The sequence below is a fragment of the Dreissena polymorpha genome, chromosome 10 (assembly GCF_020536995.1).
Source record: "Dreissena polymorpha isolate Duluth1 chromosome 10, UMN_Dpol_1.0, whole genome shotgun sequence".
Classification (NCBI taxonomy): domain Eukaryota; kingdom Metazoa; phylum Mollusca; class Bivalvia; order Myida; family Dreissenidae; genus Dreissena; species Dreissena polymorpha.
This window is the reverse complement of record NC_068364.1, coordinates 25,680,974-25,696,289: the sequence shown is the minus strand read 5'-3', so window position 1 is coordinate 25,696,289 and position 15,316 is coordinate 25,680,974. Positions and strand designations below refer to the sequence as shown.

Here is a 15,316-nt window from a genome sequence, read left to right as displayed (position 1 = left end):
TTGCTATCAAATATTGTTAATTGAGAATAAAAGTGATATTAACTCTTTCAGTGCTGGAACCGAATTTTGAAGCCCTTTGCAAACAGTTTGGATCCAAATGAGACGCCACAGAACGTGGCGTCTCATCAGGATCCAAACTGTTTGCTATTCTGAAAGTTCTTTTTGAAAAAAAATCGAAGAAAATGCTAATTTTACAAAATCAGCAATCGACATTTTAGCAGACGACAAATTACCCAGCATGCAAAGGGTAAATATTATATTTACTAAGGTTTAACTAATAAAGCTGGATCTTAGATGAGCTAAATGGTGAGACTTACTTAAACAAACATATTTTTTGAGGGAAATCTTTAATTGCAGGGCTTTTTCTGGTCATTTTGGGAATATGACCTATACCCGTGGAATTGTGAAATTTAGCGCCCATTTTGGCAAAATTGGAACAAAATGAGGCTTAATTAAATGGTGATAATTTTAAATGTAAATAAGGGTATATTCCATAATGTTTACTTATGGTGAACATACTGTGCTGTAATATTGATCTAGAGCTAATAATTTGAAGGTAAATCTGTTTTAATTTCAAAGATTTTTTCCCTATAAACATAAATTGGGAATTTTTATCTTCAGATTGGGAAAAAGAAGACACTTTTTGCTATTGGGAATATGACCGAATAACGGCTATAACATTGGTCCAAAAAAAGCGCTGAATTGGGAATGTTCAAGTCTCATTTGGGAAAAATATATACTTTTTTCAATGGGAATGCGTCCCCCTACAGGACACAAATGTGAACAAAATAAAAATATGTTTTTCTTATATTTGACATCTTTGGATGCATCCTGCTTCAAACTAGGCCAATAAACAGAGGGCGTTACCACGTGACAAAACAAATTGGCGATGTCCATGCCAAAACAGCTGCCATTTTGAAACCCGCTAAGAAATTTTGTAGCAAGTAAAGTAGAGATATAGAGCAAATATTAATACAATATAAACGCTTATCACTTTCATGGCAATATGGCTGAAAATTGAGCAGCATTTTAACAATTAATAAAAGTAATAAAGGGTATAAACGGCTAAAAATACCTTTTTGACATAGGCCTCGCAATCTTGTTTGTGACATGATAACACCCTATGATAAAAAGTCAAGATTAAAATTCTGACCAGGTTTCATCAACATATAAATGCAATCAATAGAGTGCAAACAGGTTTTTCTGGTGACCTGGTGACCTAGTTCTTCCACACATGTGACCCAGATTCATAACCAGCCTACATATTGTCAAGATAAACATTCTGAACCGGTTTCATCAAGATTCAGTCATAATTATGTGGCCTCGATAGTGGTAACAAGGTTTTTCTAAAATTGGACATGGTGACCTTATTTTTGGCAGCATGCAACCAAGATTTGAACTTAGCCCAGATATTGTCAATACAAACATTTTGATTCATCAAGATTAGATTTTTTAACAAGAGATGTGTTCGTCATAAACACAATGCCCCCTATTGCGCCGCTTTGAAAAAAAAAAATTATTTGACCTTTAACCTTGAAGGATGACCTTGACCTTGAACTTCCACCACTCAAAGTGTGCAGCTTCATGAGAACGATGCTTTGAATTTTATTTATTTTTTGACCTTTGACCTTGAAGGATGACCTTGACCTTCCACCACTCACACCGTGCAGCTTCATGAGAACGCCGCTTTGAATTTTATTTTATTTTTGTTTATTTTTTGACCTTGAAGGATGACCTTGACCTTCACCTTTCACCACTCAAAACGTTCAGCTCCATGAGATACACATGCATGCCAAATATCAAGTTGCTATCTTCAATAGTCACTAAGTGAAAAAGTTATGGCCAACGTTAAAGTTTTTTTCGGACGGACGGACAGACTGACATACACACATACTGACATACACACATACTGACATACGCACATACTGACATACACACATACTGACATACTGACTGACAGACAGTTCAACTGCTATATGCCACCCTATTTGGGGCATAAAAAGTGACCTCTAGACTGGTAGAAGCTGAAAGTTGATGAAGCACGGCAAACAAAGCACAACTATGACCCTTAGACATAGGATGATCCCAATAGCTATCCACAATTATTTCAAGCTCAGTTGAGTCAAAAACATGTTCTAACTAGCGGTAGCTTTGTTAACATGCTACCAGAACTATTTGGGTCATGCAAAGTTCTGTACTCAACTCTACAATAAGAGACTACAGATGTTTTACATTATGAAGTGAAATTCTTGTATTCATACCATCTGTAATGCTTTATCAGCTTCGTCCAATCTCTTCCTTATCTTGAAATCTCCTTTGCTTGTTATGGCACTGTTTTCATAAGACTCCCTCTTTGACTTCGCTTTTTGATCTTCTTCGGATTCTTTCTTGATTTCCTTATCTGCCTCATCACTTTTAGTGTGATCTCTCTCAACATTTTTTGTATCAGAACCTTCAGTCAGGACTTCATCTACTTTAACAGATTGTGTTGCAATGTTATTCACACCTTCCCTTGTTTCCCGATCATCTGATTCTTCTTCAAGCTTTTCACCTTTCCTACCTGATTCAACAGGACTGGATGCATGAAGCTCGCTACTTTTAGCAGAGTCTTTTCCTATATCATGTGTTTGACTAGACTTTTCACTCACAGCGTCCGTCTCTTTCTCAACATATTGTGCACTATCTGTATATTTGGCGACCTCTTCCAAAGTGTTGGACCCGATAGATGTGAACTGAACTGGAAAAAAAGATGCTGTTTTCAATAAAGATTTAAATTTAAATAAAGTATTGGGCATGGTCTTAATAAGGTATTAGGTAAAATGAGTGGATTAGAATTGCTTTAGTTATAATTGTTGGTACCAGTATAATAGAAAATGGTATGGTATGGCATGGTATGGTATCATACAGTATTGGATGGTATTATATGTTGTGGCAGTCATCCAAATCGGAAGTTTGACAAAGGAAGCCTAAATCCTCATAGTATTAGTCTTACTTGAGATCAAGAAAAGGTTACCGGTACATAAAAATGAGACCGAGCAAGCCTGGGTAAAAAATATATCAGTGCAGGAGTGCTTTATTGTGCTAATTTAAGTATTGGAACATTTATGTTGTTGTGCAGTGTGTTAATTTGATCACCTGAACAGTATGTTGTTCAGCAGTGTGGTAATGCGTGTTGGAGTGTTGTTTGATATGGCATAGCATAGCATAGCATGAATTGTCGGTGTGAGATGAATCTGAAAAATGGTGTTAACTTAGGAAGCTCGTAAGTCCAAATAAGCTGAAAGTCAAAGTGAGGTTTAATTATATGGCTCCATCAAAATCTACAATAGGACAAAAATAACTTTTTCAATTATTCTGTGTAAGATCTCGTAGGCCTTCAGTCAATGTCACACAATGCAAATCAATGATTTTCTTTCCATTTTATCTTAACCGCTTTCATCTTAGATACATATTTTGATGCATTTGTAGCTTTTTAAAAAGTAATATTTAATTTAGAACCTTTCTTACTAGATTCAAGTTTTTAAGGCTTCATTTCCAACATTAAGTAATTGATGCGCAGCAAACAGCATAAAACCTGAACAGACTGCGAGTAACTCGCAGGCTGTTCTGGTTTTATGTTGTTTGCACATAGCCATTTTCACTTTGCTGCTGAGTAGAAAAGGGTTAAACCACTTCATTATTCAATATAACATGTGTCTGACTTAACCGACAGTCTTAACTATACAGCGGACAAAATACAACAACATCTTACTTAGAAACATCTTCACATCATCATTGGTGAGTATCACTGCCGTGGTTGCCACTAGCAATGACAAAGCAACCAATAGGAATGTCTTGCTATTGGGACTAGATGAAGAGGCTACATTGTTCACTGATGACTTGTTGCTATCTGGTCGTTGCCTCTTCACTGGCTGTGGCTGTGACTGATTTTCTTCAGTTTTTGTTGCACTGTTTAAGGAGTTGCTGACTTTCTTTGGTCCCATGTTGACCTTCTTTTCTAAAATAAAATTGTCTTGACCAAATATTTTTCTAGCTGATATAATTTACATTAGCCCCACTCGTGGACAAGAGGGTTTTATACTTGTGTGTTTAGTGGTGAAGCAGTTAAGCCTGTGCAGTCTACACAGGCTAATTTGGGTAAACACTGTCCGCTTTTATGGATTTTTTTCTAAAGGAAATTACTTCTTAGCCAAAATTTATTGCAGGTGGAACGTTTCATATCTGTTTAGCCTGTGCAGACATCACAGGCTAATCAGGGACGACACTTAATGAACATGCATTAAACCCTATTTTCCCGGAGTACAGCTCATATAAAAGGAATCTTAGGTAAGGTTTGAAAAGATAATATATATTATTATTAATCAAGGCTTAGAAAATCTAAAACACAATCTATCAACCCTTGGCATGCTGGGAAATTTGTCGTCTGCTTAAATGCTGTCTGCTGAATTTCTCAAATTAGCATTTTCTGCGATTTTTTCAAAGAATACTATCGGAATAGCAAACAGTTTGGATCCTGATGAGACACCACGTTCTGTGGCGTCTCATCTGGATCCAAACTGTTTGCAAAGGCCTTCAAAATTCGGTTCCAGCACTGAAAGAGTTAGCCTTTTACCACTTAGATACATATTTTGAAGCGTTTGCAGTCACTTAGAAAGTTAATTTAATTAAAGCCCTTCTTACTAGATTCAAGTTTTAAAGGCTTCATTTCCAGCCCTTAGATACTGATGAGCAGCAAACAGCATAAAACCTGAACAGACTGCGAGTTACAGACTGTTCTGGTTTTATGCTGTTTGCACATAGCCATTTTCGCTTCTCTTCTGAGTGGGAAAAGGATAACAAAAGGGCATTGTGTTTCATATTCAATATCTATACTAAGCATGAAACTGTGAAAATTATCTTCTTCACATTTCTATTGAAAATGCAATCGTTTTGCGTTGAACCCTCAATTTTATTATGTTAACTTCAGGATTTGACATCCACATGCCCAGAGGTAAGTAACTTGGACCATCTTATTGCCCCCAATGACAAAGAGTTGTCAATACAAGATGTAAGTAACTTGGACCATCTTATTGCCCCCAATGACAAAAGGTTGTCAATACAAGATGTAAGTAACTAAATGGACCATCTTATTGCCCCAATGACAAAAGGTTGTCAATACAAGATGTAAGTAACTTGGACCATCTTATTGCCCCCAATGACAAAAGGTTGTCAATACAAGATGTAAGTAACTTGGACCATCTTATTGCCCCCAATGACAAAAGGTTGTCAATACAAGATGTAAGTAACTTGGACCATCTTATTGCCCCCAATGACAAAAGGTTGTCAATACAAGATGTAAGTAACTTGGACCATCTTATTGCCGCCAATGACAAAAGGTTGTCAATACAAGATGTAAGTAACTTGGACCATCTTATTGCCCCCAATGACAAAAGGTTGTCAATACAAGATGTAAGTAACTTGGACCATCTTATTGCCCCCAATGACAAAAGGTTGTCAAAACAAGATGTAAGTATCTTGGACCATCTTATTGCCCCCAATGACAAAAGGTTGTCAATACAAGATGTAAGTAACTTGGACCATCTTATTGCCCCCAATGACAAAAGGTTGTCAACACAAGATGTAGTTCATCAAAACATTACATAAGACAAGCTAAAATACTAGTAGGATTTCTGTCATTAGTTTATGCAATTAACAGAAATATTTAAGATTTTTTTATTTTTCTCCTGATCAATTTTTATACTTTGAATCATGAGAAATCAGAGCTCCAGATAAAGGCCGTACAGCCGTAAATACTCCTTTTTCATGAAGGTTTACGCATTTATTTTTATAAATTGGACGTACAATTACGACTTTAATATCCATTTTACGCATTTACGAAAAAAATCTGACCGTACCTGCGTCAGCGCAGCGTGATTTGTTGGTCTCTAACCTAACGGCGCTTTTCGTTAATTTAAATTACCGAAAAGTTGTAGACTGGGTTCAGATATTATTGTCTATTCTGTCGCGTGATTTCCTGTAACTCGTAAATCCGTCAAAAACAATTATGTCTGCGCGAAATGGAAAGCAGGCTTAACCGAAAGCGGTTCAAAACAACACTTTGTTGTCATATAATGACTACATAAGGTGTCGTCTAACCATCCTGACATTAAATCTGTAAACCCAGAAAAAGACATTGTCGCCCCAATATTAAACGATTTGATTGCATTGGTGGCTTAAAACGTTAGAAAACACGATGGGAAACGGAAAGCTTTCTTGTTGGCTTGTGTTTTCTGGTCAAGAAAAATAAAGAAATAGTATTAGTAATGAGTTTTAATGTGTAGTTGTATTTGCATCATAATTCAGAATGGAAAACCTAATACAGTAACTGTTTAAGAAGCTAAATATATTTATTATAATTGCTGCAAATGTTTCTGTAAAGTCAGTTACACACCCTTCAATTTCCAAGAACACAGGTAGAACAGTACTATCTGTAATTTTTGATATGGAAGTATTGGTACTAATTGATTTTCAGCGTTACTCCTTTTCTTTCTGTCAGTGGCAGTACTGTTACTAATTTCACAAATCCTTATCTGGAGCTCTGTGAGAAATTACATAATTTAAAATGATTGGGTAAAAAAACAACATAAAACTGATTTTGCATATTTCAAAGATTTTCTTTATCTATGATAAGCAAATTTTTTTAAATATCAAAATGGACCTTTATAAAATTTCTTCTCAAGAGTAATCTGTTACTCTTTTCCCAGTAAGTTAATAATTGTTTAAATGAGGTATATAAGTGTGTTTGCCTGATTGTTTTTCTTGTTTTTCTTATTGTCTTTTAAAGGGATTCTTCACGGATTTTCACTTTTTTTTTAAATATTATATAATTGTTTTACTAATAAAACTGTAATATTTGGAATAGTTTTAAATTATAATAACAAACACACAAAAATAAATAATAAAACCTCTGCAAGTCTAAGGGATTGACTCTAGGACACCCTGATGCACGAGCGACATCGCAACCACTGCTCCACAGAGACATTTAAATATATGTCTTGTTCTAAGAAAGCTGGTCATATACATGTGCGTAAAGTGTTGTCCCAGATTAGCCTGTGCAGTCCGCACAGGCTTATCAGGGACGACACTTTCGGCTTTTATGGTATTTTTAGTTTCAAGGAAGTCCCTCCTTACCGAAAATCAAGTTTAGGCGGAAAGTGTCGTCCCTGATTAGCCTGTGCAGACTGCACAGGCTAATCTGGGATGACACTTTACTCACATGAATTAAGCAAAGTTTTATCAGAACAAGACACATATATGCCACACTCTGTGAAAAGGGTTTTTAACCCTTCACCACTTAGATATGTGTTATAACACACTTGTTGTCCCTCAGAAAGTTAATTTAATTAAAGACCTTTCTTACTAGAATCAAGTTTTAAAGGCTTCATTTCCAACCTCTAGATACTGATGAGCAGCAAACAGCATAAAACATAAATAGACTGCGAGTTACTCGCAGGCTGTTCTGGTTTTATGCTGTTTGCATATAGCCATTTTACTTTGCATCTGAGTGGGAAAGGGTTAATGCATTTGCGTAAACAGGCTTATCAGGGACAACAATTTCCGCTTTTATGGTATTTTTTTGTTTACAGAAAGTCTGTAAATGTTCCCAAAAATCCAGTTTAGGCAGAAAGTGTCGTCCATGATTAGCCTGTGCAGACTGCATATGTAACATAGTAAAAATCCCACATCAGTTAAGGTGGGTTCCCACTGCCGATCCGATCAACTCGATCATCCTGATCACTGAAATTTCCTGACCAAACCCTACCAAGCTCGACTAAAAAGGGTATACATGACTTCTTCTCGACCTCTTGTCGATAACACACGACCCCCACACGACTCATTCACGACGTTCACTCAACCATCTTTCCGATTTCCGCTCGATCATCTCAACCTATACGCGAGCATTATACGATCTCGGCTCGACCAAGTGGACCTCAGCTCGATCGCCACCAGATCTTCACACGACCAGATCCTGATGGTGGTACTACAGTCGTAAAAAGCGATCTTAAATAACTCGGGTAGAGGTCGAGTTGATCCGGTACAGAGCTTGTGTATGGTCGAATAGCAATCGGGAAGTGATCATATACAGTCGAGTAGCCCTCGGGTAGCAGTCTAGTAAATATGTCCATAAAATCGAATAGAGGTCGAGTTGATCGTGTTGCGATCTAAAATAACTCGGGTAAAGGTTGAGCGGATCGGGTACATATCGTGTAAGAGATGTCAATAAGATCGCCACACGATTGCTTCACAATCAACTCGATCTTCTACTCGACTTATACACGACCACTTCACGAGCGCTTCTCAATCCATTTCCTACTCGACCTCTACTCGATATTTTTTGACACGTCAAAAAATATCGGGTAGGAAGCCCGACCAATGCCAACCTGCCCGACCGCCCCGACCACTCATGCCGACCGAAACAGACCAGTACCCAACCGCTTGGTCGGGCTTGATCAAGTTGATCTGATTGGCAGTGGGAACCCAGCTTTACAAAACGTTTTTGCTAAATTTCTACGATAATCATCACAAAAGCTTTATACTTTTTAGTTTTTACCATTTTGATCAGTGATTATCAATAAAGGATGATACATTTTTTACAATTTTCTTTTTCTTAGTGTTATTTTGCTTGTTTAAATGTAATTCATACATTAATTTTTGAATCTCTGACAAAAAATATTGTATTTTTTCAAAAACTGTGTACAAGTCTATTTAATTAACTTTCTTTGCTTTATTAATATTGGGAAAACATGTGCTTGGATTGTTCAGGACTGAATATAAACTTTTGAATCCCCATTCAGACTAATTCTATAAAATATCACTTGTCCTGTATAAAAGATACTTTTCAATATTTTAAAATCTTACTAATATACTATGTAAGTTTTCAGTTAGAGAAATTTAATTTAATAAATCCCTGGTTAAACTTGCTTCTCAGCGGGTTTTTTTCACTTATAGGGGAATGGTGGCGGGGCCCGTCCAAAGGAGAAAAAATGCGTCGTTTTTTAGGAAAAGGGGACAATTAAAAATTCACTTGTTTATATGTAATGATATTTATTATATCAATACACATGTTTGTATGAATAGAATATTCACAGCTGAATGTCTTTGTCCTTTTTCTTAAAATAAAAATATATATCAATGATTTTTTCAACATTTAAGGTTCAGACAGTTCAGCCTTCATGCACAGTCTCAGTTTTCTAAGCCATTTTGAGTCTAATTGGGATCTTTTAAATAAAAAAAAAGGCAAATTTGAGCATTTTTTATTAATAAAATGGACCAAATTGGAATGATTTTATTAACAAATATTGACACAATATAGATACATCAGGCCTTTTCTTTGCCATTTCGGGAGAAAAATGCAATTAATGTGAAAAGTCCACTGATTTGGGAAAAACTATTTAATACAACTCTTTAAAATAATTCAAAATAATATAAATTATAGCTATATACTTTGTTAGTTGTTTATGAAATAAATTTGAGATATATTTATCATGATTATTTGGCAGTTCTTTCTAAAAAAAAATGTTTTTATTTTTTTTTAAACTTTTTGCGGGGATTTTTTTAAAAATGAGGAAAAAATATAAACTCTTTTTTGAGGGGAATGGGGAATGGGGAATGCTTCTGTATAGGAACTTATGGAAAATGCATTAACTGTTTATAATCAATGAAAAACCCATCATCAAACCCATCCAAGAATGAAGTTTAACAAAATTCAAGGGAAGTAACCACAACAATTTGTGAAATTGTACTGCCGGAATACCTTGTGCATTATTGTTTCAATGCACACAGTAAGTTCAGGAAGGAAATTTTCTGCTAAATTACCAGTATTTTAATATTCATTCGATGAGTTAAAGAGATGCAAAGAAAGAACCTATACATGTATTGTCAGTAGTGTTTACATTAAATCTTAAAACATTGATATTACCCAATAGAAAATAATAACTCATACTTATAAGGAAACCACAGTTATTATGAGAATTGACTTGCCTTACCTTATATTGGCTTATGAAAATAGTGGGCGTCCGCTAAATAATAAACTGTAAATATTGACTTATTAAAATGAATGTAAACAAATTTCAGCTCATATAATAGAAACAGTGTGCAAGTGTTTTTTTCCCTTGAAATTCTAAAATAAAAACAAATTATAATATTGCAAACCAAAATCAGCAAGTCTGAGCTTTTTTTATTTGGCAGACTATTGGTACCAAGTGTAGCTATCGGTTAGGTTGCAGTACACCAATCTTTTGTACATCCTGATTTGTGATGGGAGTTGATTTTCAAATATTTACACTGTTCCAAATTTCAACATAACAAGAGCTGTGTTTGTGAAACAGAACGCCCCCTACTGCGCCGCTTTGAAGCCATATATTTGACATTTGACCCTAAAGGATGACCTTTAACCACTCAAAATGTGCAGCTCCATGAGATACACATGCATGCCAAATATCGAGTTGCTATCTTCAATATTGAAAAAGTTATGGCCAAAGTTGAAGTTTTTGGACGGACGGACAGACGCCATATATTTGACATATGACTTTGAAGGATGACCTTGACCTTCACCTTTCACCACTCAAAATGTGCAGCTCCATGAGATACACATGCATGCCGAATATCAAGTTGCTATCTTCAATATTGAAAAAGTTATGGCCAATGTTAAAGTTTTTCGGTCGGACGGACAGACACCATATATTTGACATTTGACCTTGAAGGATGACCTTGATCTTCATCTTTCACCACTCAAAATGTGCAGCTCCATGAGATACACATGCATGCCAAATATCAAGTTGCTATCTTCAATATTGAAAAAGTTATGGCCAATGTTAAAGTTTTCGGACGGACGGACACCATATATTTGACATTTGACCTTGAAGGATGACCTTGATCTTCATCTTTCACCACTCAAAATGTGCAGCTCCATGAGATACACATGCATGCCAAATATCAAGTTGCTATCTTCAATATTGAAAAAGTTATAGCCAATGTTAAAGTTTTCGGATGGACGGAAAGACGCCATATATTAGACATTTGACCTTGAAGGATAACCTTGACCTTCACCTTTCACCACTTAAAATGTGCAGCTCCATGAGATGCACATGCATGACAAATATCAAGTTGCTATCTTCAATATTGAAAAAGTTATGACCATTAAAGTTTTCGGACGGACGGACGGACATACTGACTGACGGACAGTTCAACTGCAATATGCCACCCTACCCAGGGCATAAAAATGTCAACAAGAATAGTGGGTTGAAACATTGTCATGTTTTTTTAGGGTGCATGCGAAGGATAAAGTCCCTAGGTTGCCATTCAGGTAAATTCAAGGTGATTTTGAAGCTAAATCAGGCCTCCACACTAACCGTGTTCCAGGAACTTGAGGACACCAGATTTGTTCTTTCAAGCTGTGTGATCCTCCGGTAATCCTAAATGTATACAACAACTTTGTATTGATTGATCATTTGAATCCGCGTAATTATCTTTTATTTCTTGCTGTGTTTATAAGAAGAACTTCCATAATAGTAAGTAGTGTACTTTTAGTTGTTCACTTTAGTGGACAGCTAATGTTAAGATCGAGTTTTGCAAGTCAGTCTACTCTTAACTACACTAGGTGGAGCGTCGTTGTATTGGACAATCCATATTGGCCAATGAGAACGCAAGCTTTGCATGAGCAACAGCACTCGTAGGCCTTCACTACCTGCAGCAAAATTATGCAGATGACGAATAACATACATGCCATAAGTGTGTAGTTTTGTGACAGTTTGTTGTCGTCACCAACCACAATCGGTCCCTAGGTTAACACTTTTACGATAAAATCGCGGCAAGTTATTTAGAAGACTCAGGACTGCAACCGGGTATTACGTGGAATTTGTGCATTGCATGCAAAATACAGTTAAATCACTTATTCGACTTGTAAAGAATTTTAACAAATTAAAGTTGAATTCATTACATACCACTATAATGTTTTGTCAGATTCTCAAATTTGCATAAATAAACTTGTAATCCGAAACACGCTTCTAAATTTTAATGTTTATGCTACATAAACAAATTCTAGCTGAAAATAAACAGTGCTTAGTGTATTTCTGCTGTTCTTCAACGTCACGTAAAAAGTGTGGGTGTATTTATTGAACAGCAAGTCAGGCCACATACGTGTGTTCAGTTGGAAAACCCCGTCCCGATTGGACATTATTTCATTACATCTTTAAATAGTCACATATGCCAAAATTCATTTTAAGAAAAAAGGCGAATGTTAACGTTTATGAAATTCTTGAGTTTACTATTAAAAATGGAATATACGGGATAATCTGGCAATGAAAAGCGAAGAAAAACGGAGTATGTAGCAAGTTATACAAATTGGGCTGATACAGATGCATTAGGGAATCGATAGAGTTTGGATAATGTGTATCTTTGCATGAGAAAAGGTGTTCAGCAATGAAATAAATGTTGTTATCCATGACTTTATTGTTTTTTTCTTAATGAACCATAACGGACCCAAATAATGTCATAATAATAACGTATATATAACGTTCCCTCGGGAAACCTGTCAAAAAAGTTAGTGCCAAGGCCTGTAAATCACCTTTAGTTGCAATAATTAAACTCGCAGCTTTATAACACAAAGGGTTGCTGAGAATTGCAATACGCCCATCGTTGGTTACCCACGACTAATTAATTCCGTTACTCTCCAGCATTATCAGTGTTCCTCAGCCTTTGCAGTGGTGATCAAATTTGCACCTTTGGACAATAGATGGCGTATTGCATCGTCGGTTACCCACGACTAATTCATTCCGCTACTCTCCAGCATTAATGCTGCAAAAACTGATCAACATTTATCTGTATAAAGCAGAAACTTGTGCAAATGGTATCTTTAAAACAATATATACCGTATACGTGCGCTTATAAGACGCCCTCGCTTATAAGACGCACCCCGATTTCGGACTTTATAATCGGTGGATTTAAGACTGACCCACGTGTAAGACGCGGTCAAATTTTGCCGTTTTCATCTGCCGAAAAACGGCAGAATGTTGAAGAAAATCAATAAGAAACACATTGAGAATTTTTAAAACTCACGCTGCATACAATTAGTAATTCACGCAAGTCCGAAAAATAAAACAATCAAACAACAAAGTAAATAATATTTGTTTATTTCATGATATATAAGTAGGTTTTAATTTATTTTCAAGTATTATTCATACAGTAAAAATAATTTTCAAATTAACACAATTTCTAACAATTGCGTATTTAATCAATTTGCCATAACAATTTCAAACATATTACGTTCGTAATTGATCGTATCAGTCATCTTAAAATCCTTCGAAATCCTCATCATCGCTTTCACCGAACAGTTCGTAGAATTCCTCACTAGTGAGATTGTTATCGTAAACCCAGTCGCCGATATCATCATCATCATCGTCGCAATCACTAACCTTTGCACAGGCCGTTACATCCTCAGATTGATCGCGATTTTCCACAAGATCATCAAACAACTCGTCGTCCTGTGTACCATCCATTGAATTTGAGATAATAAGAGTTTCGTTTGCGTTTCATTTTGACGATTCCAGTAGTTGTAATTTGTAAATATAATTGTATTGTTTGATGGGTATTGAAAACTAAGAGGCAGATATAGATTACCTTGATTATGCAAATGTTACGCCCATTATCTATAGGTAATGCCTACTTTCATAAAATTAGCCAATCGCGTGATAGAGTGAAATCACGGGTCAAGAAGAAAGCCACCTGTGGATAATTGCATGCGGTCGCTCTTTGCTCCCGCTGTCGTGGGTCCCTAATAAATAAGGTGTCATCGGCATAAGGGGGTCGTCTGAATGAACCTGTTTATTTAACAATTGACAGTCGCAAACTGGTAACTTTTTTCAGACGATACCCTTATTGCCAATTATGTATTAATTGACAATTAACAGCGTCGAACAAAGACGATCAGGCGATACAAATTTGTCAAGAAGCACTTGTAATCGCGTGTTTATTTAACAATTAACAGTATCAAGCTGCGAACTGATTTTGCTGTTATTTTAAGCATGTTTGGCATCATGTCGCCGCTTACACACGTATACTATTATGTCCAATTTATATGACATTTATCGACGTCGCGCGCAGACAATCGGGTGATACAAACTTTTCAAGTATAACCATGGACAATATAATGCCTTACGACCCCAAAATAACAAAATTCAAATAAAAAATAGTAGACAACAAAATCAATAACGATACATTTTATTTCAAGTAAATCGGTAACTGAACATAGCGTTCCGATACACGGTACGGGCAAATACAGACTTTAGAGAAAATGCAAATGGCTGCCGCGATGATTCAAAACAATTGACAAGTGTCCAACTTGGCCAGCGTAAGCCCAGTAAACTCGATATTTTGAAAAAATTCGCTTATTTTCACAAGTATCTTGCTTATAAGACGCGACCCCCACTTTAACTGATTAATTTGAGTCTTAAAAATACGTCTTATAAGCGCATGTATACGGTAATTGCTTTTTATTTATTGTGTTAATGTTTTGTACGCTCCATCTACCATATTTAGAAACTATTGTAATGTTGCAGACTTTTTATTTACTTTGTTATTCTTTGGTACGCTCCATCCAACATATTGGGAAACTGTTTTAATGTTGCAGACTAAAAGTGTCGCTTGTTAGGTAGCAGTACACCAATCCTTTGCAGATTGTGATATTAAATGTAACCTAAGTAAAAAAACGATGTCGAATATTTACACATTTCCAAACTTCAAAATGAAAATGTCAGCAAGAATAGTACATCAATACATCGTGGTGTTTTTTAGGTTGCATGCTAAGAATAACCTCTGTAAGCTGCCAATCAGGTAAATTAAATGTGATTTTAAAGTTTATTCATCTTCCTTACCTTAATTGGTAATAAACGACGTCTGTTAAGTGATGCGCATAAAATCTGTGCACAAAACTCAGATTGTGTTTATGAAGGGGTGCATATGCTCTCCCTGAGCCGCCATAGCAAAAATTATCGAAGGCTCTGGGAGTACGTTTATATGGACGAGGACTATCTCCTGATAAGAAATTCTGGAGTTTAATTGTTTGCTATCTTCAAAAGGTAGCATTACAAAATATTGTCAACCTGAATTAAGTGCAAAAAAATAGCGAAAGGCATTGTGTCTCTCTATAACAGCATTTAAAGTATTAAAATAGGTGCAACAAACCCCGTTTTAAGACGTGATCAGTGCGAGTATGTTTGTGTTTCGTTGCAGTTGTTGTTGTCGTTGTTGTTGTTGTCGTAAACAGGAAGTATCAGAATTG

General features: G+C 35.9%; 1 protein-coding gene across 1 annotated transcript in view; it reads right to left on the bottom strand.

The window, feature by feature from the left end:
* The window catches only part of LOC127847703 (aspartyl/asparaginyl beta-hydroxylase-like), a 39,063-nt gene extending 23,771 nt beyond the window's left edge, over window positions 1-15,292 (bottom strand). Inside the window, exons 1-3 of the mRNA XM_052379781.1 lie at window positions 15,220-15,292; window positions 3,752-3,997; window positions 2,262-2,737 (exon numbers count right to left, since the gene is read on the bottom strand). Of these exons, the coding sequence (XP_052235741.1) occupies window positions 2,262-2,737; window positions 3,752-3,983 (708 nt within the window). The 5' untranslated portion in view covers window positions 3,984-3,997; window positions 15,220-15,292. The remainder of the gene's footprint in view (window positions 1-2,261; window positions 2,738-3,751; window positions 3,998-15,219) is intronic.
* Between the last annotated feature and the right edge of the window lie 24 nt (window positions 15,293-15,316).